Here is a 25,774-nt window from a genome sequence, read left to right on the forward strand (position 1 = left end):
TCCCCAGGTTCCTCTATCCATTCAGTGAGATCTCGACGCTCCTCTGTCGCTTCTCGCTCAATCAGTGACATCGGTACTGAACCAAGGAGCATGTTCTCATCTCAACACTCTAGCCCAGCACATAGACCTCCACCCTGGCAGCCGGCTCCAGTTCAATATGCATACCCTACCCCTCTGCATCCATGGTATGCGCAACAGTATGGCTACCCAGCCCCGCCATATGCCACTTTATGGCAACCCTGGGAGCCATGTCCAAAGAAGAGTCACCACCGACCCTCTTCTACTATTTCCAGGCCACCTCCTCCCTCACCTCCTACCCACTGACTAAATGCTTCTTTAAGGGACTGCAGAATACCTTTCCTCCTGTCCGTCCACCAGTCCCCATTTGGGAATTAAACCACATTCTAAAGAGCCTGTCAAAACCGCCATCAAACCTATAGCCACTTGCTCCTTGTCTCATTTGTCTATGAAAGTAGCCTTGCTCGTCGCCAAAACTTCTAGCAGGAGGGTGAGTGAGCTTGCGGCCTTGTTGGCCGACCCTCCATACACTGTATTTACAAAGGACAGGGTGATACTCTGACCCCACCCTAAGTTCCTCCCTAAAGTACCCTCCCCCTTCCACGTGAATGAACCCATACACTTACCTGCCTTCTTTCCGAAGCCTCACGCTGACCCAATCCAGACTGCATGGCACACTCTTGACATCCAGCGAGCTCTGGCGTTCTACATTGATCGCATGAAGCCGTGGCGAGCCTCGCTTAGACTCTTTATCTCTTATGCTGAAAGATCTAAGGGACAAGCAAGCAGTTTCATCTCAAAGAATTTCTAAATGGATTACATCCTGCATTCGAACTTGTTACACCCTATATGACAAGCACTTACCTGGAACCATCACAGCTCATTCCACCAGGGCGGTAGCTGCCACGACCACCTTCCTTCGTAACGTTCCACTACAAGACATTTGCAACGCTGCTACCTGATCATCTGACCACTCTTTTGCGCAACATTATGCTCTTTCCTCTTCCATAGCATCCTCCTTGGCAGTGGGACAGGCTGTTTTATCCACTGTTACTACTACACGGCTCCAAACCCCCCTCTGAGAGCTGACAACTGCTGTGTAGTCACCCACAGTGCAGCACCCATGGGGACCACTCGAAGAAGAAGAAGAAGAAGAAGGAGTTACTCACCTTGTGCAGTAACGGTAGTTCTTCGAGATGTGTCCCTGTGGGTGCTCCACAACCCTCCCTCCTTCCCCTGCTTGGAGCCTTATACTCTAGCGGGTAGAGAAGGAATGGAGGAGCCGCGCCGCGCACATGCCCTTCAATTCCAACGAAACTAGAGGGCGCCACAGGGCGCAGCAGAAATGGCTAGAAAAGTCTGCGGTCGCCGGCACGAAGACGAACCAGCACCCACAGTGGAGCACCCACGGGGACACATCTCGAAGAACTACCATTACTGTACAAGGTGAGTAACTCCTTCTTATAAAGATGTTGTATGTACATACAGGCTTAACAAGTGTGATAAACTGAATGGATTATATAGAAAATTACTTTTTTATCAATTCCTGTTCCTACGTTTCTGCTCATTCACACAATAAAATAGAGCACTTTAACGAAGAACACTTTCCAATCTCCATTAGGAAGAATAAATCTCATTAAGCATATCATGACATGATAAACTGTAACCACTCAGTAGCCACCGTTAAGATTACCCATGTTAGAAATCTATAGATCATAAAACTGTTTCCCTCACTTCCATTGTGAATTTTTTTCCTCTTTCAGCAAAGAAATTAAAAAAATATTGGCAAATAGCATCTGTCTAAAATTTTACCAGCTTAAAAAATATTATATACTGATGGAAAGCCTGTGGGGTCTACACACCAATTTAAAAACCTCTATTTGAAAAACATAAAAAAAAACCCCCAAAACCTTGCTACCCAATAACACCATACAGAAAGCACTGATGTTAGTACATTCTCAAAGAAATAAAAAGAGCCACCACCTTGTTTAATCTGAACTTTATTGGAAAACATGAGTGAGGAGGGAATCACCATTCACTTCATTATGGGAATGCCCCAATTGATGAGCCTAGATATAAATATGGGGTAGTTGGGAGACTGTTTGATTTATCAGGGATTCTTCATCCTCATTAATGTTTGTGTATGTTTTATAATCTCAGCAAAACTTCTTGGAGATGCTGCAGATGTTAGTCATGGTCCAATGAGCATGGCTGAATTGGAGTCTCAGCCACTCTCAAATGCTGCTCCGCAGTCAGCACAGGCAAATGACAGACTGACGTTTCTATCCAAAGACCTTCCAGAGGTAACATGCATAACATTTGTGCATTGCTTGTAAATGGTTTGGCACTCTTTTCCTGTTCAAAGCAGTTAGATAAAAGAGTACACACAGGTGGAAAACTTACCTTTTTAATTGGTGTGGCAGGCATGATACAATGCAGAAAAATCTTCTAGACCACAAGTTGGCCAAGGAAATCTCATCCTTCTTGCAGTGGCCTACCTTGTGTTAAACCTGTTTTAGCCTAGCACTCAGATCGGTAAATAGCATCTTAGAGCTTGTACTAAATAGTTGGCTCAGAACCACCAATAAGTGTTTCTTCTCTGAGCTGGTCATTGCAAATATGTTTCTTAAGGTACAGGGGCTAACTTTTTGCCTTATACGACATTGAGTACTTAGTAAACAATACCTGTAAGGGAGTCCACCTGAAGTGGCTGTCTTAGCTCTAAGCAGTAAAGCAGGGATTTTATAAGGACAGGTTGCTCCTTACCTTTTCTTCTTTTAGCCTAAGAGAAAAGATACCGCTACTACTTTTCCCCTGTGTCCTCTGGATAGACTCTCTGCTGACTAAAGTGAATGAACCTGAGTTGCAGCCACAGGCCAGATGTGGAGATTCTATTATTATTTTTAAAAGTTATATTAAGGTAGCATCTGAAGACGCCAAGCAGAACTAGTCCCCAAATATATATGCTGAACAAATACATATGAAAGCATGGCCCCTCTAGTATTCCCAAAGAAACAGGATGTCTCAGTTAGTTATTCAACTATTACACAGTGTAATTGATAAACTGGATTTAGCATTTTATTCAGCTAACCCTTAAACTCTGTATCTCTTCATGTCTCTTTGCAATCTTTTCCCCCTGTGCTCTGCATGTCTTATGGACAGTCTGTATATCTAACAGGATGGCTTTTTGCCACAAAGAGCTTTCAATAAAAGAAGAGAAGCAACATACAGAGGGCTTAGTAGAGGTGATATAGCAAAATGCCAATGTACATACAAAGTTATAAGAGTGAATTATCCTGATCTGTCTGTCCTTCCACCTAGCATTAACTGATTTCTTATAAGTGTTATGGGAGAGATTGGGACCGGAAGTGGCCTTAAAGACTACTTCACTGTATGCAGGATTTCTAATTTAAAGGAAGCAGCTAAATGTTTTTCTCCAAGACACTTCAATTCCTGTAAACAGGAGAAAGAGGAAGTTCTTGGATGCAGAGGGATAAGACAAGGGATCCCCTGACAAGTTATTCCTATCACATCCTTTGATTAAAAATCTTTTGACACATCCATGTCTTCATCTATAAATGGTGCTTGCTTATCTCAACTGATTACATGAGAATCGAATCAGAGAACAGCTTGCCATGCTGTCAGAAAAAATTACATAGTTACAAAATACAATTTAGGATTGAATTCTTTTAAAATTAAAATGGAGACCAAGAACTTATGAATCTTTTAGCAATTCTGAGTGCTAAGTAAATATCTCTTAAAACTGCATTTGTTTGTATGTAATTTAATACAAATCAGAATTATAACATGGTTTTAATAACTGATATACAGAAGCAGAGCCAAAAGATTGTGCAGGTGGAACCAGTGCGATCCCGAGTCATTTATGTGAGAAATAAATCTGAAGTAATACCGCATCAAGGTAAATCCATCTCTTTGAGCATCTATTCTGATAGTAAAGTACAGGCATTGAAACCTACCATTCTGTTTTGCTCTTCATGCACTTTTACTGTAAACTTCTATATTTGGTATCTATTTTTATCACAGCTGGATCCATTGTCCAGGTGTCTGTATACATATATAGGTCTCTATATACACAGTATTGATCCAGATTGGATGAGCAAGGTATTCTTGGAATCACCTAGTTCTATAGATAAACAATCAGAACTCTTTGGATCAAATATTTATTTCTTACTTTAATGTTTCTTAACTAATAGTGTTACAATATACAAATAATTTCAGTTTCTTGAACTGTTAGTATCAGTCTCCACCAGAAATGTTCATATTATAGCAGTAGAGCATATGTTGTTGCTCAAAAGAGGATGAAGCAAACTTAGTCAGGGGAAGATGAAAAGAAGAGAGCAGGACCAGTTATGCTTGTTCAGAGAGAGGGTTCCAGCTAGTCTATAATATAGAATGATTCTTTCCCAATATAAAGTGCTATAACATCTATGGATATATGTGCTATATAAGAGCTCATTTGATTATGATTGATAAAAGTATTATGTGGAATGTATTTCCGATATACTGTGTGTCAAGATGATATTTAGCTAACATCATCTGGGCAGATTGTTGCTATATTTTTACTGACACAAAGAATTAAATGTGTTTTACAAATGGGCTAGATTAAAAAACAAGGCAAAACAAAAAATTAAATGCAAACACTTTTGAACATGCAGTCTTATGGATTAAATTTGGCATTGATTTTTTTTTTAGTTTAACTTTTCTGTAGCACTATTAATTAAGATACGTAGCAATAATAATAATTAATAACAGTAAGAATAATAATTGAAAATTCTCTTAGGTGTAATATGTCCAGTTAACATTGCTGTAGGTGCCTAGTTTGAAACTGCCTCTGTAATCATCTTTATAGAAAAGCTGTATGCACGCAATTAACCTCATCAAACTCATCAAGACTTGGTGGTTGAATCCATAACAATGTGCTAAAAAATTGTTATGAATTATCACAAACATTACACTACTGTACATACGCGAGAGGAAAGCTCGTTACATTTGAATGGGCTTTTCAGAAATGTGCTGTGTATGTGAACATTCTGCCAAGTGCACATTTAGCAAAGTATGCATTGGAGGTCTGAGCACACAGTCTACTTTAAAGCAGCTTAAATAGGGACTTTTTTATCCCTTTCCATTTAAAAAGTGCAGAAAAACTAAAGGACTTAAGCCCCATTTTGAATCTAGGGAAGGAAGGTATAAAGAGTATATTTTTCCCAAATGTTCACTAAATTCAAAATGTCTTAAGGATTTTGCTTACACTTAAAAAGATCACCTTTTGAACAGAGACCAAATGGAAAGTCTCAATGTGAACGTTTCAGAATGTGAATTTTGCAATGTTATGGATGAGCACATAAAAATGGAAGAAGGGAGTTGTCTGGCATCCTTTCTTTTCTAAGCCCCTTCCTGCAACCACAGCCCTTGGTTTCTTCTGCTCTCATGTCCCCTAATCAGACAACAGGCCCGTTGGTCCTCTAGCAGTAGAAGGAGTCTCGTCACATAAGTCCTTAGGAGAGTGAGTAGAAGGAAGGGACACAGTGTCACGGATGTTTTCTTTTACATTTCTGCTTCTACTCCAAATATTAGTGAAGTAGTATCCTCAACCCTTGTTCCTCCCTATCTCCTCCTCCCCGCCCATCAAGGAAGTTGATGAAGGCTGGAAACAGGAGCTACTATGTTTAAAAATCCTAATGTTTTGCTTTTAAAATTCAAAATAAATGATTTTCCTCTGTGGATTTTTTTTAACTGTAGGTGGACTGAACAAAGAGCATGCCCCCACACCAAGTATATCTGTGTGCTTATGTGTATATTTGACCACAAGATGGCAGAAGTCAGTTTTCTTTAAGAAGAAAAAAAGTTTAATTTTGCAGCAATATTATTTAAATATTAGTTTGCATATGCATATTTTGTAATCCAATAAAAATCAAAAGTGATTACAGACTTAAAATGTTTGTCCTCTTAAACCAAAGCTTTGGCTAGATCAGCTTAATGGTACCGAACTATCATATTCAATGTAGAGTTTAAGTACAAAGGATCCAAATTGGCACAAGTCTTTGGAAAGGGGAAATGAAGAGTTGGAAAGCTATAAACATATATGGCTTTAAATAAATACAGCATTTTAAAACTAAGCACAGCTGTTACTTTATAGGTGAACACATCCTGCTTATTTAATGTCAATGTTAAACGAATCCCTTTGCCAAAATTAGGAGGAACAATGATTTTTTGCATAAACATGTAGGAACATTGCAATTGCAGTTATTTTTGTTTACCTTATAGGAAAAGTGGGTGAGTTTTTAGCAAGATTCAGGACAATCATAGCCCTAACATAGCCTGGAGAGAAGAAAGAAAATAATTTGGTTTTAAATTTGTTTATGAATATTTTGTTTGTTTTATTTAATAGGTAGACAGAGATTTGATTCTTTGAATTTTATAATAAATGTATTTCTAATAGAGCTTTCTTTTGTTGTTTAAGAATCTTTTATAGTCTAAAAGTTGATAGACTTCTTCTAATAGAAATTGAAGTTCAGTAGGGCCATTACAAAGCTACAAAGTCAAGTCTGAAAGAATAATGCCTCCTGGAATTTATAACTAAAAATAAAGATGGGATATATCATTAATTTGAGAAATGTATGTTCTCTAGACATGATGGAGACAGTGGTTGAAAAAATATACACACTTTATATGTATCTGGTAATCTTTCTACCATTATCTACAGATGTTTCCATAAATTTAATATGTTAATATATATTTTCACAAGCCACAACAATTATTTCTATAATACAAGCATTTTTTAGACTTTCTTGAATAGAACTCTGAATTATTAAATTGAATTAAATACAGGAGCAGGTGTCATGCGTGGATGTCAATCTTTGAATTGTAAAAGGGATGTAAAAGGTTACCCGGTAAGCATTAGGTTTACTAGCATTTTTATCCAGTAGCCGATAATCTGGAGCTGTGCAAACCTTGGCAGAGGGCTGGGCCCAGCCGGAGCAGCCCCCACTGCCCACCCAATCCAGGGAGGGATCCCTGCCCCACAGAGGCAGCCGGACCACAGCACTAGCAACTCCAGACCCAGCTGTTCTGCCCCAGTCCTCCAGTGGTTCACCGGTTAAATTATACAATTTTAATTGTTTAATCAGTTAACTGTTTTAGTGGGTATTTACATCCCTACTTTTAATGTGTATCACTTATATCTTACGAACAAGAGTTAGATGCATCAGCATTTTAAATATTTTCAGTAACAGCAGTCCTCAAAATGCTGCGCACAAAACACATATTAGTGGTTAGTGGAGGATTTTCTGCCTAGTGATCACTCTTCCTCCTTCCTATTTCCAGCTAGTAAATTGTATTCATAGCTATAAATACAAGGAAAATAATATTGAGAAAGTACGTTGTTGGTGTCTGGATGTTGTGCATTTACAGATGGGAGTAGGTCATCTATGCAGTGGTGAATGGGGGGTACAGGTAACCCTCAAGACAGTCTATTATTTGCTTCCAGAACCTCTGTTCTACAATGAGCATGGGATCTTTCTTTCCTCATTTGGATTTCATAACATTTCATAAAATGTATTTCTGTACCCACTATCATGAATATAACATGGTTTTGATATTTTACTGTCATCTGTTCATTAGCCAGAAATTCCTCTGAGTTAGTTTTTCTAAGAACTATTGGGGTATGTGGCAAATCCCTACCATAAGTTAATAGGATGGAAGATTAGAATAAATGCTATAATTTTTCCTTTTCTTTTCTTGATTTTGGATCTGCTTTAACCAAATTCTGTACATCTATTTCTCTGAAAGATTGCTGCAGCTTTTTTGGGCTGAATTTCACTGTAGACTTTCACTAAGATTTCTTTAGTCACTCTGAAAAAGAGTGGCTAGTGAAATAGGACAGAGCTGTAGAAATAAGACCAAGAACATTTTTGTTTCTACCTGAGAACGTGGGCTGTCAGAATAGTTCAGTAACCCACATCACATTTTCAGTTTCTTCTTCTTTGGTGACTGTTTGCTGAGACACAACTCTAGAAGTTGAAGTCATGAAATTGACTAACTGTAATTAAGGCAATTTGTAGCCAAACTTATTTCCAATAGAATGTCAAGTTTTTTCTTGTTATACCTCCTCTATTCTGTTCTATTTAAGTTCTTATTCTACACCCATCACAGTGATATCAGGATGCTTATCAGCAATATTCAGCTAATATTTCTCCAGCTTCTGTTCTTCAGAGATCACATATTAGGCTGAGATTTTAAATGTAGATAAATCAGGAAATGCAAAGCTGATTCCTAAAGCAACTGTAATATAACTTTGTCCCTTTTCCCACCAATATTTATTTGTTTGATATTAGGTAGTGTAAAAGCGTAAAAGTTCCTGTGTGGTTAAGTTACAATTGCTTTGGGAACAATAACTTTGAATTTCCTTAAAAAACAACAAATGGTCTGGTAGCGATTTATAGACTAACAAAATATGTACAGGCAATCCCCGGGTTACGTACAAGATAGGGACTGTAGGTTTGTTCTTAAGTTGAATCTGTATGTAAGTCGGAACTGGCGTCCAGATTCAGCCGCTGCTGAAACTGACCGCCAGTTCTGACTTACATACAGAATCAACTTAAGAACCCCAGGCGTCCCCAAGTCAGCTGCTGCTGAAACTGATCAGCAGCTGATTCCAGGAAGCCCGGGGCAGAGCAACTCTGCCTCGGGCTTCCTGTAGTCAGCGCTGGTCAGTTTCAGCAGAAGCTGACTTGGGGACACCTGGGGCAGAGCAGCTGGGTGCTGCTGGGTTGCTCCAGTAGCGCCGCTCCTCGGTGCCACTGGACCAACCCAGCAGCACCCCATCTGCTCTGCCCCAGGGTCCAAAACAAAAGCCTGGTCTGCTGGGGGGGGCACACTAGCTGCGCCGCCCCCCCCAGCAGACCAGGGACACGGGGAGCAGAGCCGCAGCGGCAGCGGAGAGCCGCAGCGGCAGCGGGGTGCCGCGCCTCTGAGGCTTTGCTTGTCAGTTAGTTGACTAGTCCTTAATATCCTTAAGAGATACTCCTATATGAACAGATTATTGGGATGGTTAAAGAATGCACAGCTGCAATATGAGAACACTTCTTTTGGACAGTCTTCCACTTTTGTTGTAGCCTATGTCCCTAAATACCCTAAATATGCATGAATCAGGGAACTTGCAAGCAGAAATCTAATTATGTGACTAGTTGTCTACTTCTCACTGCACTTATGTGCTTTGATGTATTTAGTTGGAAGGTTCTGGATAAGAACAAAGCATTATTATTGCTCCTTCTGGCACTCCTTGTCCCTACCAGGCACTGTGCACATGAGGCAACAGAGCAAGCAAATCCCTAATTCCCTATCCCTGGTAACAACACTTGGCTACTTGGAGTTAGTTCCAAATGTGCAGATAAGATGACCATTGTACTCATAAGAGAATTTTTATTTATTTTGGGAGGGGCCATTTATAAGAGGCATAGTTTGTTCAGTGATAACTGACTTTTATCTTCCCCCTCCACCTATCTCCTCTTCACCCGCAGAGTTGAGTGGTCCAGAAGGAATTTTACTCCACTTCTTTTTGGACCTCAGCTCACATCTCCTTGAGAGTTTGAGCACCCCAAGTGGCTACCTGCAGAACTTTTGAGAGAAGTAGACAACTATTCACTTGTAGTTTGAGTAAGTGTTGGGTGACCCACAAGACATTTGTGCCCCACAGGTGGGACTTGATCTGCAGCTCCTTGACCTCATAGTGAATGCCAGATAGACTCTTAGGTCTTCAGGAAACTGACTTCTCTTCCCTCCAGTCTGTCCAAAATGTGTCTGCCAAAATCATCTTTCTCACAGTGTATGTGGGATTCTTAAATATGCTAGAATCTAACTAAAGAAGCTTTGTGTTGTTGTTGTGATTTGTATGCAGTTTCAGGAACTTACAGTAATTGCTGTTGCCTTCATTGTAAAGAGAAGGGAAAAACAAAACAAAAACCCTAGATGGGCACTCATCCCACTGGCACTGATCCTGAGTAATTCTGAATAAAAGCAGATGGTAGAAGGCTGGAGCAACTGACCTGCTTTCCCCTTTCATGCATACATCGCTTACATAAATGGGGGACACAAAAATTAATGGGCTTGGGCAGCCACTTAAAGGACAGAGACTCCCCACGTGTATGATGCTCACATCAGCCTGAGAGTTGTTTTCAGTTACTTTTCCCTGCAGAGGAGAACTTTCTCACAATATCCTTCCAGCTCCGTGCCCATGACTTTGTAAGAGAGACTCGACATGCATAAAATAAAATAAAACTGTCCTTAACTGTTGTTTGGCTTGTGTTACTCAAAAGGTCAGACTAGAGGATCGTGATGGTCCCTTCTGAGCTTACTTCTCATTTATACTGAGGCTTCTTTACACCATTCTGGCCAATACATTAGTTTCAGGGGCATTAGACTCACAGGGCTGAATTCTATATAACCATGTCGCTATTCCTTTGGGTTACCAAAAAAGTAGAAGGAAAAGTAAATTGAGACTCTTGATTGGTATACCAGTTATCTACAAGAGGGTGTGCGTTAATAGGTTCTTGGCACATGCTGTGGATGTGTTGTGAGGCACAAAGATGTCCAAATGAGATGTTAGCATTCTACAGAGTGCATGTCCTCGCATGACTTTTTGCTGTGGGAGAATTTTGAACTAGTTTTAAATCAAGTTTTAGAGAAGATTCTTTATTAACAAACATTTATATTGGGATATAACCAGATACCCTGATGTGTACATTGTACACACTCATATACAGCCCTTAAGCGCTTGCAAACCTCTTTCAGATCTGAAGAGATGGTTCATGGTAGAGTAATAAGAGAAAATGTTGAGGAAAATCCTATTTTTACCATTTTGCATTTTTGTTCTGGGCGGGGGCAGCGGTGAGGGGAGCAGAGCTCGCTCTTTATACTACAGCTTCTAGAGAAACTCCAGTGCAATTAATTACTACTTCTTTCCCCTCTGTGTATTTGTGGTTGTCCAGACAGAGAGAAAGCTGGGTATCTTTTAGCTTTACTCTAGTTAAGACTAGGGATGTAATAGTGTAGTCGATTAAGCCCGTCGACGCTGGTCTCCTTGCTACACTGCGGCTTTGAAATGCACAAGAGCCCCGCTAGGTATTCTTGTACGTTTCAAAGCTGGCACCTGCGTGCAGCCCAGAGTCAGCAGGACTTCCTGCTGGCCCCGGGCTGCATGCGGAGTTCCACATTCCTCCTTTGAAATGTACAAGAGTCCCAGCAGGGGCTCTTGTACATTTCAAAGGCGGAATGCGGAAGCACCTATCGAATACTCAATGGAAATGCCCATCCTTAGACTACATTCTTAGACTACATGCATTTTCCTCCCCTCCCCCCCACCAGTAAATTTTTTAGTAGGCTGGCCAGTAGCCCGGCTCAATCCTGGCTCACACTGGGTCCGAGACCTACCCTAAGTGAAGCTCTTTGGAACCGGTATTAGGATCCTAGTGGGCAGGCAGCTCGGCTCAGTTCCAGCACACACTGGGTCTGGGAGTTCAGACCCCACCCTAGACAGGGGCTACTGCCACTTTGTGCTGCTGCCTCTTTATAAGAGGTAGCAGCGCAATGTGACTGACAGCCAGTCTGTGAGGGGAGCTGGTTTTTAAACTGGCTCCCCTTGTGGACCAGCTCCCACCTGGCATCCCATGCTCCTGCCTCTGATACAGAGCGGCAGGGAGCTCCTCAGGAGTAAGGTCGGAGCACACTGGCTGCTGGGCCCACCCGTGGGGACTATAGAATAGTCGACTGACGGATATGTGTGAGGTTACTCGACTATTCAGTGAACCGATATTTAACATCCTTAATTAAGGCTGCCCCTAGACAGCTCCCAGATCAAATTGAAAACTTGAAAGAAGTCAGCCAGCTGTAAGTGAGATGGCTTGGTGGGAAAGAAGTGGGGTGACCAGGTTGGTAGAAGTAGCATAACCTGGGTGATATGGCAGTTGTCTTTGTAACTAAAACCTATAACACGTATAGGGGAAGTATATTTATAAATTATGCTTCCTAAACCCATTGAACGTAATTGGCTTTTTAAAAAAGTTTTTGGTGAGAAGGTTTATCCCTGCGCACTTGGGAGTTGATGCGCAGCTATGACGTGATTAGAAAGACTTAACTAGCCAATCTGGACATGTATTTGCACAGTTGGTTTCTCAGACACATTTGAACATACCTGAGTCAGCCTATTCCAGCGATTTTTTCACACTAAGGGTCACAACCCAGGACTGAGTCGTGGAATATGAGACACTGGGTCTCATTGCTGCAGGGTGATCAGGTGACCCTTGGGTGTGCTAAGGCAGGATTTCTGCCAGTCCTGGCACCACAGACTGCACTGCTCCCCAGAAGTGGCTGAGAATAGGCCCAGCTCTGCGTGGGGGGAGGGGAGCACACCCTACCGCTGCCCCTGCCCCAAGCGCTAGCTCTGCACTCCCATTGCCTGGGAACCTGCTGCTGGCTGCTTTTGGGGTGCATCATGGTCTATGGTGCCAGGAGAGGCAGGAAGCCTGACTTCGCACCCCCACTGCACTGCTGACTGGGGGCTGCTCAAGGTAAGCACCTCCTGCCACAGCCCCGAGACTCCCAAAGCTGGAGCTTCCTCATACACCCAGAGCTCTTGTCCTCAGCCCCACTCTGGCACCCACATGCTAGTCAAATTATTTGGGTCGAGGGTATCAACAATTTTCTTCAACTGGGTCATGAGAAAAAAGTATGAAAACCTCTGGCCTATTCTGTTGTAAAATAGCTAAACTTAAAGGTGTCTGTGCTGTGACCATGAACTGCAATTAGTGCATTATTTACGGTGGGAGCGGGGGTTGGCTTCACTTCCCTGAGATTAGTCAGCATTTCCATTTCATGCTATGTTCAGAGTTTAGGTTTTCTGTAGCAGATTTGACATTTGAATGTTGAATGCATCAGACCATTGCAACATATTGTTAGAAGACTATCCAGTATACAAAAATACTTATCTTTCTTCCCATCTCTCATTTGTTACATTTCTCAAAACTCTCTGCTCCTGGTAAATTTTCATGTAAGGTAACAATGTAAAGTGAATGTTATCTACGATGCCTTTCAGGTTAAAGGAGCTGTATAATTCAGACTGTAGCTCTGTCTACTGGCAATCTGTATTGTCAATAAAATAGTCTGCATGCTCTGCCTTCTCCCTGAAAATTTTGTAAGAAGTGATAGCTAAAGAGCACAGCAAGTATGTGAACAGTGCCTCATTTCCCAATGTACAATTGGGAATACATTTTGTGGCAATGTCTGATCGTGCATGCGAGTGTTGAAACTGATTATGCATTTTTTCTCAAGCAAAAGTGGAATTTTGAAAGCACAATATAAAGCAATTTTAATCTCAAACACATATTAGGTCAAAACTGCCTTTTGCTGTATTCATTAACAAGTAGAAAATATCGTGTCCGCTACTATGTTCAGTTACTTATGAATTCTGACATTTAGAAGAAAATAATTAGGAGTTCATATGGAAAAGCTAGTAGATTTAGAGCCTTTATATCTGTCACTTAGGGTACTGTTCTGTTTTTGTTTTTTAATCTTTAATCCTGGTGTATTACTTTCAAGCAGCAGCAACTCATCTGCTCAGTCCAGATAGCTACTGAGGATGTTGCAAAATAGTTTTCCTCTTCTGTAAAATGCAGATTTTCCAGACTTTGGCTAGAGAAAGGTTCTGGTCCTTCTGTGTGTATGGCATAGCTTTGACACCCTATCAGTTTTTATTCTTTGACATCAGGCAGTCTCGTGGACTAAGGACAAAATAATAAATCACAAACTGTATATGAAAATAAAATGAATATTGCACAGGTCACGCAGATTCTATTAGATTTCTGACTCGAGACCACAAAATCATGGCAATTCAAACTTCCTGTTAATGTGACTGGCCTGCTGACTTCCATCTTAACTCACGTTGTTATAGACAAGTAATAATATTGGGGTCTAATACTGTTATCTGATATTATGTACTGTACATATTACTGGACAGAGTGGTGTTACATTGCTGCAAGAGCTGCATGACAGCTGCAGTTTCTGTTTCTAACTCAGGATGGCCATGGTGCATTATGTTTAAGTAAAAACTTTGGTGTTTTTTGGGCAGATGTTTCATTTCCACTATTTTAAGTTGAGCTTTTATACTCACAACACCATAACTGTAGGTCTCTCTGAGTTTGTGCTGTTTACTTGATAGGTCATAAAGGCCACTGTGGTGGAAATGATAATTATGGATTTTTAAATGGGATATATTTATTAGTTTAACTGTTGTGTAATACCCAATTAACTTCATAAAGGATATGTTGTTTATTCCTGTACGAGGAGCTGGACCTAGAGATGTACAAACAACAAGGTGACACATTGCACCTTTGCTTCTGCAGATGAGGCTTCTTGGGTGTCAAGTACATGGATGACAGGAGAGGGATTACGTGATGATTATCTGTTGTGATCCCTCCCTCTGGGGCATCTGGTATTGGCCACTCTCAGCAGACAGGATACTGGGCTGGATGGACCTTTGGTCTGACCCAGTATGGCCGTTCTTATGAAGGAGTTTCCTGTGAATGGGGCCTTTGACACCAGAGAGTCAGTCTCTTCCATCCTCTTCACCAGCTGGGCCTGAGGAGGCTGTCATTCCCAGAAATGTTTTCTGCACCAAGAATGTCTGAAGACATTTTTTTGGAGCCGGTACTTTGCAGCCCATGGATCTGCAGGTGCAATCGGGCATGCATTTTGAGGAATTTCAGCTCCTCTTTCCTGCTTGCCTAAACATAAGGCTGGAAAGAGGAACAGTTCTGAAGTGCTCCATTCAGCTTACACACAAAAAACCGGTTCTGACTGCCAGGTCTACAGGCTCATCCTAGGAACTGAGAGTCAATAATTCTACAAGCCAAATTCTGATGGCTGCTACACCTGTGACAGCTCCACTTCTTCATCTGGGTTTGTAGAATTTGGCCCTGCTTTTGGACATTAGTTAATTATTGTGCTGATAAGATGCATGAGCCAGAATGGATTCCGCTCATTACTCCTTTGTGGTGTTGGCTCTACAATGCTAATAGGAGTACAAAGTTATTTTTGTCACTCAAGTGAGCAGATATGAATGTGAATATGCACATTGCGAAGATCAAATAAATCAGAAGGTGCCATTTTTAATCACTTTCTTGTAAAGTGCAATTGCAATTACAATTGAAGACTAAACTATCTAATAGTTAAAAATGAGAATTAATTGACAAGATCATTCAATATTGCATCCTTCATTAACCCAATAGACAGTGCAGTCGTCTGTGTTGGGACTCAATTTTTCACATGAAATTTAACAAAGAAAAACAAACTGAACCCCAAGCTACCCAGTGGCCTAGCTGTGGCATTTTCTGCTGTCACATGGGGACTATAAATTCAACTTTTAAACCTGGCTTTTTTATTACAACAGTCTGTGTGAAATGCACACTTGTGGAGCAGAGAAGACTTCTTCTCATCTCTCATCAGTGATCCTTAAGGTAGACATGCAGCGTTGATTTGTTCCTATGGGTATACCATTTTGGACTCAAAGCATAGCTGCTGTGCAGAGCCTTCAGGGTCCATGCTTTAAAATGTGCAGTTGGGAAAGATAGTGGGGACTTTTTTAATGAGAGTCTAGTTTTTCAGGAGACCCTTACAGGTCTGACTTATTATGCATTCTCAATAAGTCCCTTGTAATCAAAATACCTTTACATATGTCACTTTTATATTTCCTGTAATAAAACTGCAAAAGCAATTACGATTTTGGACTATAATCTTTTGCAAGCTTGTTGCTAAAAATGAAGTTTTATGTATTATGACACACAGAAATTGCCAGTTTATTTTTAGTTTGGAATTATAACTTACTCCAAAACCAATTTTTTATAATAGATATGACTGTCACACTGAACCGTAATGAAGCTGGGTTCACTTTAAAGTCAATAATCCACACAAAACTGGACAGCATTTTGATGAGAGAGTATGCAGTTCCCTGGCATGTGTTTAGTGCATTTTGTCCATTTTTAAAAGAAATGTTATTTAAGATTGTCACAATAATATTATATATTTCAGAGTTAGTCATCCTGGATCTGCTGTGGTTTTCTGAAATTTACAAAACAGTCTGTGGTCTTAACATTCTTCAGGAAACATTAAACTAATGTATTTCTTCATTGTCATATAACTTTTCCCTGTTTAAGTAGGTGTTGGAAAGCAGAAGTTCTGTAAATGAATTTTATGGAAGATTTTGGAGGAAGAGGGGCCTCTATACTAGACTGAAATTATGAATATGTGAATTAGAAATCAAAACTTTATGTTTAGTCTGAGGAGAAACAATTCCTTAAGCCATAACCACATGGCTGTTTCTTGTTTGTATCAACTCTGGTTGATGGTTATTGTCTTCTGTTAATTCTCTGGGGCAGTGGCCTGACTTTGTTGAATGAGCCAATTGTTTTCCTTTGTGTTGCCCATCAAGTAAGTCCCCATCTGGTTTGTATCAGACTGTTTTCACAGCCAACAACTGCTGCCTTTTCTATATCCTGACACTTAAGGGCCTCATGCTATCAAAGCATTGCTGTGATAGCCTGTCTGGCTTGGCCTATACAGCTGTGCCTTGCAGCTTGAAACTATTACTCAAGTAATGGTAACTTAGAACTTGAACTGGCTCTTATTCCCATTGGTGTCGTGTGTACAGTGAACAGAATACATTTTGTTGAACACTATATTCAGCAAAAATGCTTTAAAGCTTTTCTTTAGTTTTTGTCATGGTCTAGTTTTTATTTTGTACAGTTTCTTGTATCTGAGCAATCACAGTGTATTCTTTTTAAAAGCTAATAATGAAATAAGTAATGTTTGGTGATATCATAGCTGTCCTCACTTAAGTTTGTTTAAATTCATTTGCTGTGGTATACCTTTCATTAAAGCTTGATAAGTGGAAATGAAACAAGCATATGTTTCTTAAGTATGCTTTTTCTTATCAGATTTAGAATAGATTTCCTGATGAGACAAGGGGCTTTTTTACTCAATAAACACAGGTTATGTGAACAATGTCATCAACTCTAGCTAGCACTTCTACCTCACTTTTATTTAAAAATACTGTCATCAAAAACAACAGAACAGTATTGAATATTATATTCTTCAGTAGCATATTAATGCTGTGTCTTTACTAAAAGAGGAAAGGTTCAGACCCCTTGTACTGCAATTTGTGCAATAAAACTATTATTTTTATCACAGAAGCACTGTGCTGCACAAACACTATCCCCGCCCATGAAGAGTTGGCAAACATGGTGAAAGGAACTTAACTTTCTTATGGTACTGTCCTATCACAGCCCAGTTCCCTGCCAGCTCCTTAAATAGCTCCCTGCCAGTTCTTGCCAGAGCTGCACTCCAGGGCGCACCCACTTATTTTCACCTCTGGTCCACAGTATAAATAGACAAGACAGACAGAGGGTATGAAAAAGAGAATAATATTATTCTTCTATTATAGATTCAGAACTGAGGAATGCAGAGATTAATTAACTTGCCCAAGGTCGCAGAGTGAGTCTTTGTCAGTCAGGAACTCACAGTTTCTCAATCCCAGTTCATTACCTTAAATAAATTTTCTCTTGCTCACACCCATATTCATGCCCCTGGATTGAAAACAATTTCTGGAATCAGTTCTCTGACCTGGACATACATATATATGTTAATATATGGGATGGGATTGATATCATCAAAGGGTAGTGTCCTCTCCACTTCCACAAAATCCTTACTTTCTCTCTGTTCAGACACCTGTTTAGATTTTGTACATTCATTGTGAATTGGTTCACTTTGTGCTTTGCTTTCAAGTTTATTCCTCATAATACTGGCATCAAGAAGTTTAATACTGTTATTGGAACATGATCCACCAACTACTTCGAAGCATTACTGGGAATCTGTGTAAGTAGTTCTGACCAGAAGATACATAGCATCTGTAAACTGAAAAACTATCCAGGAAAAAGAAAATATTTTAAAATGGTTTTTCTCAATTAATATAACACGTCTAGCGTGTTAAACACCAACCTTCAGAAAAACAGTGGATGAAATCCTGGTCCCATTTAAGTCAGTGAGAGTTTTGCCATTGAGCTCAGTGAGACCACAATTTCACCCATTGTCTTTAAATACTGTGAGGAAGCTAGTTTATGCTCAGCTACACTTGCTCCCTGAATCTTTCCCTCTTAAATTCATAGGGAAATTTTTGATTCCTAATGAAAGCGAGGGATTGATAGTGATGGATGACACATGACATTTTGTAAGCAGATGAGTGCATGCTTCCCACAAAGTTCTACAAATACATGCTCAGTCTTGACCTGCAACACACGAAACCTGTTTCATAAGCAGGCACTATCAGTCACAGTGCATTGTGTGGTGGCTTAATAATATGAACAGTGGAGGAGCCACCAAACTACAGGTAATTTTCACTACATAAGCTAGGCTAGATGCAAGAAAAAAATGTAGGAAGCAAAGGACAACACGTTAACCCACTGCACCAAATAGCCTTTATTGAGAGAATTCCTTTATTTCTTCATTGTTGCCAGTTTTTATGTGAAATGTGAACTGCAAGAGTCTGAATGAATTTGAAACACTTGGGTTTTAATTGTTCTCCTGCTACATTCAGAAATGAAAAAAACAAAAGCAAGCAACTGTTGAAGCTTAAAAATATGTTTATGGGATTCTCCCTGCTAGCTCATTATTAAAATACTAGTGCTCTAATCGCTTGCATTGTGGCAGGATTTGGAAACACTGGAGGGGGAATATTATCACAATTAATACAGAAAGGCAGGAAGCCCCTCTGGTACCAGTGCTACTGCTGTGTAGTGGATGTGCATGTTTGCATCAATAGGGTTGTGCTGGCCAATTTCTAAAATACTAGTGTTGAGTGATAATTCCCATAACTAATAAACTGGATACATGCACATTTAATGCTTGTTCCTTTCTCTCTAAATTCTGACATTAAGACCCCCAAACAGTATCAGAACTAGCCATTGGAATTAAGCATTGCAGATATTTTTATAACCTACTTTAATATGAGTTTCCCTTTAACCAAACTGTCAGAAAATGAGAAAAAAATCTAGCTAAGGGAAATAGTTTAAAAAAAATAATTCTGCTGAATTTAAAAAAAAATTTGGAAGGTGACTAATAGTAAGCATTCCTCAAAATTCATTGTAGTAAAATGTTGTCATTTCTCAACCAATACCTTTTTTATTTTTAACATGCCAGAAGCTGTTTATCCAAATTCTCTGTAGTGGATCCAGACGGCTACTGTCCAGCTGGCCGTGCTCCTTCTGGTTGACAGCTGCCTCCTTTAGTAGAATCAAGCACCATAACTAGTAAATTCACCTGCTATTTTTCATATATCCTAAGTAACTAATATTTATAATAGCTTTTTACAGATATTCATGGCCTGATTCCCTCCCACCCTCCTCTTCCCCCCCCCCCCCCCGCCCCCAAAGGTGAGAGTCAAGTCTCCTTTTTTTCCTGTTTCTTTTGCTTCCTATTTTGTACTTTGAGGCAGTAGCACCTGGTGAGTGAAGTTTCATTGGGACATTTCTGGCTCCCTCTTTTGCTTCCTAGGAAAACAGCAGAGACAGGAAAGAAAAACCACTCAAAATGAAGGGATGCGCTGTTTGTGAAACCTCATTCGTTTCTAGACACTTCTTCAGGGGGCAAATTACACGTTTCCTATTGTATGTGGGGAAAGTTCAAGGTGAACTGTACTAATTTTATTATTTGATAAGTTCTTTATGAATTATGGGAAATACTTTTTTTAGACCAACAGAAGGGGGTGAGGGCAGACCTGTTGATGGGGCAACTGCTCCATGGCCAGACAATTCAAAAGGACCCAGGGTTCCCAGCCACTGCTACTATAGCAGCAGTAGTGACTGGAGGTCAGTGCCCTTTAAATCCAGTTGGGAACCCTGGGGGATCCAGGAGGTGCTAGGGCTGGCAGGGGAGGAATGGCACAGTCCAGGTGGCACTGGGAGGAATGGCACAGTCCAGGTGGCACTGAGGGCTGGCTGGGAACATGGAGCGGTCCCCACTCCCATGTTGCCTGGGAACTTGGCAGTTCTGACAACTTCCCAGGTGAGACCAGGGCAGTGAGCAAGACTACAGAGCAAGACAACCCAGATATAAAGTAGGGATGTCAGTGGTTTACCAGTAAGCATCAGTCTTATTGGGCAATGCTTACTGGTGATCATTTAACCGATGGCCTGTCTGGGCTGGAGTAGCCCTCCCTGCCCAACATGGGCAGGGGGCTGCTCCAGCATGGTGGGCCCACCATGCCGTACTACAGGCAGGGGCCACTCCAGCCAGGCCTGAGCAGCACACCACGGGCAGCGTCACTCCAGCCCAGTGGCCTGCTGCGCCATGCCCACCCTCATTTAAGCTGTTAACCGGTTAAACACAATGTTTAACCTGGTTAGCTGATTAAACAGGATTTGACATCCCTAATTTAAAGGACTAGTAGAGATGTTAGTCACAGAAATGAACTATTTGTGTAATACCTTCTCCATTATTATTTCTAGGTGCTAAAAGTAATTATTTGTATTTAGATCTGCTTTCTAATTGGCCCTTGCCTCCCCTCCCCCCAGATCTTTTATTCCATATTATTTCTGATTTTGAAGTATGTTACTTTTTCTTTCTTTCTTGTTATTCTCAGCAATGTTTGTCATTAGTGGGAACGGCAGCTGTTTGGGAAAAACAACTGAAGCTTGAACTCACACTTGTATTTGAATTTGTTTGCTTGCAAACCATTGCCTCTGTCTCTGTTACCTGCTTGGGATCTGAAATTTTTTTGTTCTTACAAATATTAATAGTTTGCATTCAAACTACAGTTTACACCAAAATATGAAAGAAAAATTAAAGGCAAACAAAGAATAGGTCACACCAGTGGTTCTCAAACTGTGCTTGTGGTCCGCAACCGCCTTTCGGGTGGGCTACAGCTCAAAGCTCAGCCCTCCTCCCACCCCCGTTGCAGCTGGGTGCGCCAGCCCCTCCCCCCTGTGAGGTTGGAGCAATGGTGCCGGTTTCTCACTGTTGGAGGAGCCCCCAGCCTCATGGGCCAGATCCAGCTTGTGGGTGGAACACGCTGCTGCCTCCACTCCTCTTCTGCCTGGCAGGGGGAGCAGCAGCAAGGAAACCATTTGCCTCGAGGCTTTCCCCACTGCTCCCATTGGCCGGAATCGAAGCTAATGGGAGCAGCAGGGGCCATGGAGCCAAGTAAGCATCCCCCATCCCTCTCTCTCACACACATACCCTTTCACCAAGACCCCCCCTCACCCGTAGCCAGCTCCTGCACCCTCCCTCATGATTAGACCCCTCACCACCAGCTTGCTCCTTCACCCTTCCTACCGCTCAGACCCCTTTCCCTCAGTCCCCTCCTGCACCCTCCCTCCCAGAGACCCAACACCCAGCCCACTCCTTCATCCTCCCTCCCACCCAGACCCCCACCTGCTCCTTTACCCTTCCTTCCTTCCTTCCGTCTAGACAGTCCCCTCCCCCAACTGCTCCTACACCCAAACTCCCACACAGACTCCCCACACACACCCTCACTTCCTCCTGCACACCCATCACACTCCTTGGCAGCCCTTCCTCACACACTGAACCCCTATTTTTGGTCCCACCCCAGAGCCTAAGAGGACTCACAAAATCTTCTAAACCCAGGACCACTGAAGAGTTAATCTGGCCTGTGGAAAGCCCTGAACCTCGGTCTTTCCTGTCCCCTTCCCTGCCCCCTGTGGGGCTGGAGCACCAGGGGAGTGAGGTGTCTCATTGGGGGCCACATCACTGAGGGTTGGAGTTTGGGGTTTTGTTTGTTTGTTTTTGCTTCTCATTTTCGTGTGGCCCCGACTGATTCTTTTCTGTGGATCAGTGGCCCTCAATCCAAAAAGGGTTCCTAACCATTGCCATAAAGACAATGTTAAACCCTTTTCTTTTGGATAATATTTTACTTTAAACTTAATTTGTTTGTTTGTTTTGAATAATATATTTCCTTCCTTTCTAGTTATTAATGCCCCCTTATGTTACAGGTGCGCATTTAAGTTTTTATGCTCTAGTAGTCTAATAGTATAATATAATAGTATAGTATAAAAGGCATTTTGTCATCATATGTGGTTGGCTAGTGGTCCGTGGAAAGGTTTGCATAGAATGGGGTGGGCACCCAGAGGCCAGAATGTTTGAAAACCACTGGGTTTACACCAAGGGAGGACTGAAGTTTTGAAGTTTGCGTCAAGACAACTTGTAACTAATGCTTACAAAGAGTATCTTCCACCCTTCTAGTCCACATGTGGAGGTTTATTAGTCGCTATAGCCTTTCAATTATGGGGTGTGGGTTCTTTGCTCAACCAGTAGGACTCATGCACAAGCATTTCAGTAATGAAAACAGAAGCGTGAGCAGTCACAGAGCAATATGCCTAGGTGTGGTGGTTTTATTACTTTATTCCAATAGGAGCTAGAAGTCACAGTCAAGAGTAGAGCTTCTCTCAGATGTTCACACATACAATGAAAGGACAGTCCCTGCCCCAAACAGTATAAGTCTATGGAAGTACTGGCCTCCTATCTGGCTCTGTGAAATAAGCAGGAAGGGAGACTAGTAACCATTCGGTCCCCTTGGCTTAGATTCTCTATTGTATCACAGATGTCTAATAAATTGATATATTTTGAATTGTCAGTTCCAAAGCTTTTACATATTCTAGGTTCCTCTCCTGTTGTAATTCAGAAGAATTTCCATTTAAATCAGCAGGAATTTCATCCTGAATAAAAACTGCAAAATTAGGCCGATAGCTAGCTAGCTTTTTTTTTTCTCAGCCAAATGCATTTCTTTACATGTGATATTTACTAAAAGATACTCTTCTTAAACAATGGAGAGTAACTTCATTTGATATGACGGAATCATTTGAGAAACTGTTTCAAACCACTCTGTTCGTGCATTTCATTGTCATTATTTGTTTTGGGGATTAGAATGTTGTATTCTGTATCCTAAACTATGTAAATATAGCATCATGAGACCATATGATTTATTCTTTTCTTCTATATCTAGGTCCAGTTTTGTAAGTCAAAGGTGGGGAACCTCTGGCTCACTGGCCAGATGCAATTAGTTGGGGTTAGCTATTGGTGGGCCACCAGATGGTTTGTGTACCTAAGCGTCTGCAGGCATGGCCACTTGAAGCTCTCCATGACCACAGGAGCTGTGGCAAGCAGTGGCCCAGCCTGCGCCCCTTTCTGTAGCTCCTACTGGCTGGGAACAGCGAACCATGGTCATTGGGGTGATCCAAGTAGCCATGATTGTGGACACTCAAGTAAATAAACCACGTTGGAGCCAGCTCACCAGAAGTTCCCCTATCCTGCTATAAGTGATTAAATTCCAGAAGCATTGAATTATGTAGCCAATGTATGAAAGTACAGATAGACATTCAGCTCAATTGAAAATATTGCTACTTATAATTAGCAACATAAGTAACTAACCTCTGCAGAGTATGTTCTCTTTTCAGTTTTGCATGCAAACTGCTTGGATCAAGATGAGACTGTTTTTTATTTTATGTTTTTAGTCCAGCAAATCTGGGATAAGTTTGAATTTTATGAAACAGAATCCTTGTGTTTCCATACTTGGTATCTCTCCACTTCTATCAGATATTAAAATGTGTGTTTTTACAACACAGATTCCCAAGGAGACATGGATCGAACACACATTGAGCCCAATATATACCTCACATCATTACTTAAAGGTAAGAGCTGCAGATGAAGTGTTCTGCTAACTACAAATAAATCATCATTTCAGTTCATTTGGCTTTCTTTTTAAGAGTTACTATCCTAAAAGAACCTGACAACATACCTGCTCTCTCCCTTCTTGTTAAAGGCCCTTGTAAATGTAATCCAGATGTAAAGCTTCTTTGTGCAAAAAAAAAAAAAAAAAAAAAAGGCAAGCAAGCAAAAGGGAGGGGAAAAAGCAAAAGATTTTAAAAGTCACTTCCCTTTAAGAGGTTTGTAACATGTTGCATTGAAGGGCTACAGGTGTTATATTCAGAGCACTGGAGATAGCACTTGATAATGCCATGTGAGGCCACTTATTTGTTGAGACAGGACAGTGTTTAAACTTTGAAGTCAATAGAGAAGCAGCTGGAATCTGGCATATGAAGAAACAAGTCGTTCATATCGACCATTGCTATTAAGGGAACAAGAGGTACTGTATTACAGTTGTTTTTATAGATGCCTGAAAGTTTACTGTAGGAATTAACTGTTTTACTTGTGCATTAAATTACACATTTGTGAAGCAAGCATCCAAGCTTGAGTGGATGAGCAAGTGGTTTGCTTGAAGATTTTGTTTGTTGGAAATTTCCAACAAACATGAAGGGAGAGATCAAAATTGTTTCTGTATGGTAGTAATTTGTACCCTGGTCCTTCAAACTGTGCCATGGGTGAACCACTATGTATTGCAGGGTTCCATAGGGGTCCAGCTTGAGAAATTCAGTTGCAGGATTGAGGCCATGGTTAGGTTTCACATTTAAGAGAATTCTTGATTGGAAATACCAGTCTGGGAGAACAACACTGGAGTAAAAGGATAAAGCATATGTTTTTACTTGACTTAAAAATCAGATTTGTTTAGTTTTTTCTTTTGCCAAATAGAAAAAAATATTTAAATATTTTTTCTTTGTTCCTAATGTTGACATATGGTGTTAGTAACCAAACCTCTCTTCAGTCTGTTTGATTCCTGTTCGAATTGGCACAAGTTCCTAAATCACAGTAAGCTGTATATAAAAATGTGTGTGTGCAAATACATCACTCATAGAAATTTTTTTATAACAGGTCATGGATTGAAACAGATAAATTTTTATTAGGCTGCTGAATGTAGGGGGAAAAAAATCCAAAATCTGAAAACTGACTTTTCCATCACAGGGTCACCAAAATGTTGCCAATCATTCTTATTAAATTTCAACCAATAAAATTTCAACATGATTTTAACAGTATCAGTTTTCAAAAATTATGTAAATGTGTTCTATGAGCTAGTGATGATGACTTTGGAGAAACGAAGAACATCTGAGGTCACTGGTTCTGTTTGTTGGCTTTTAACAAGGAAAATCTCTATGCATATGTTTTAGTAAGCATTTATAAAGCTAGATAGCATAGTTCCAGAACTTCTAAACAGACAAATGTAATGATAAGAATAATGCTTAGTTACCTGATTTATTGTGGGTTTATGGAATAATGAAATTCTCCATTCAATTTTTATATACTATGGCAGGTTTCAGAGGTAGCCATGTTGGTCTATTTCAACAAAAACAACAAAGCGTCTGGTGGTACCTTAAAGGCTAACAGTTTTATTATGGTATAAACTTTCATAAGTTGAAAATCACTTCATCAGATACATGAAGTGAAATAAAAAAGAAACAGATAGTAGGGATATAGAGATGGGAGTGTTGCATCAGAGCTAATTCAGTCATGACAGGTGGACGAAGAAGGTGAGACTACCTAAAGTAGAAATTTTTTATTTGGCTTAAAAATAAAATGAGTTGTAACTCATGAAAGCTTATGCCATAATAAAATTGTTAATCTTTTAAGGTGTCACTGGACTCCTTGCTGTTTATACTGTACTGTAATATACTCTACACCACTACTAGTTGCATATTTATGAATGAATAATGTATTTTCATCTTAATCTGTTATCTTCTGATAAAATAGTAAAACGAAATACCCTGCCATTAAAATAGGAGCTTGCCAG

At 40.6% G+C, this 25,774-nt stretch overlaps 1 protein-coding gene across 14 annotated transcripts in view; it reads left to right on the forward strand.

The window, feature by feature from the left end:
* Nucleotides 1-25,774, forward strand: part of KIAA0586 (KIAA0586 ortholog) — a 115,593-nt gene that overhangs the window by 84,702 nt on the left and 5,117 nt on the right. For 12 of the 14 annotated variants that reach the window (XM_075926295.1, XM_075926305.1, XM_075926303.1 and 9 more), the window contains 3 exons: nt 2,179-2,321; nt 3,850-3,937; nt 23,718-23,783. In XM_075926295.1, the coding sequence (XP_075782410.1) occupies nt 2,179-2,321; nt 3,850-3,937; nt 23,718-23,783 (297 nt within the window). Of the gene's footprint in view, nt 1-2,178; nt 2,322-3,849; nt 3,938-5,778; nt 6,805-23,717; nt 23,784-25,774 lie in introns of those variants that run through there. The other 2 variants (XM_075926304.1, XM_075926308.1) reach the window with 2 other exon arrangements.

Source organism: Pelodiscus sinensis, chromosome 4, assembly GCF_049634645.1.
Source record: "Pelodiscus sinensis isolate JC-2024 chromosome 4, ASM4963464v1, whole genome shotgun sequence".
Classification (NCBI taxonomy): Eukaryota; Metazoa; Chordata; order Testudines; family Trionychidae; genus Pelodiscus; species Pelodiscus sinensis.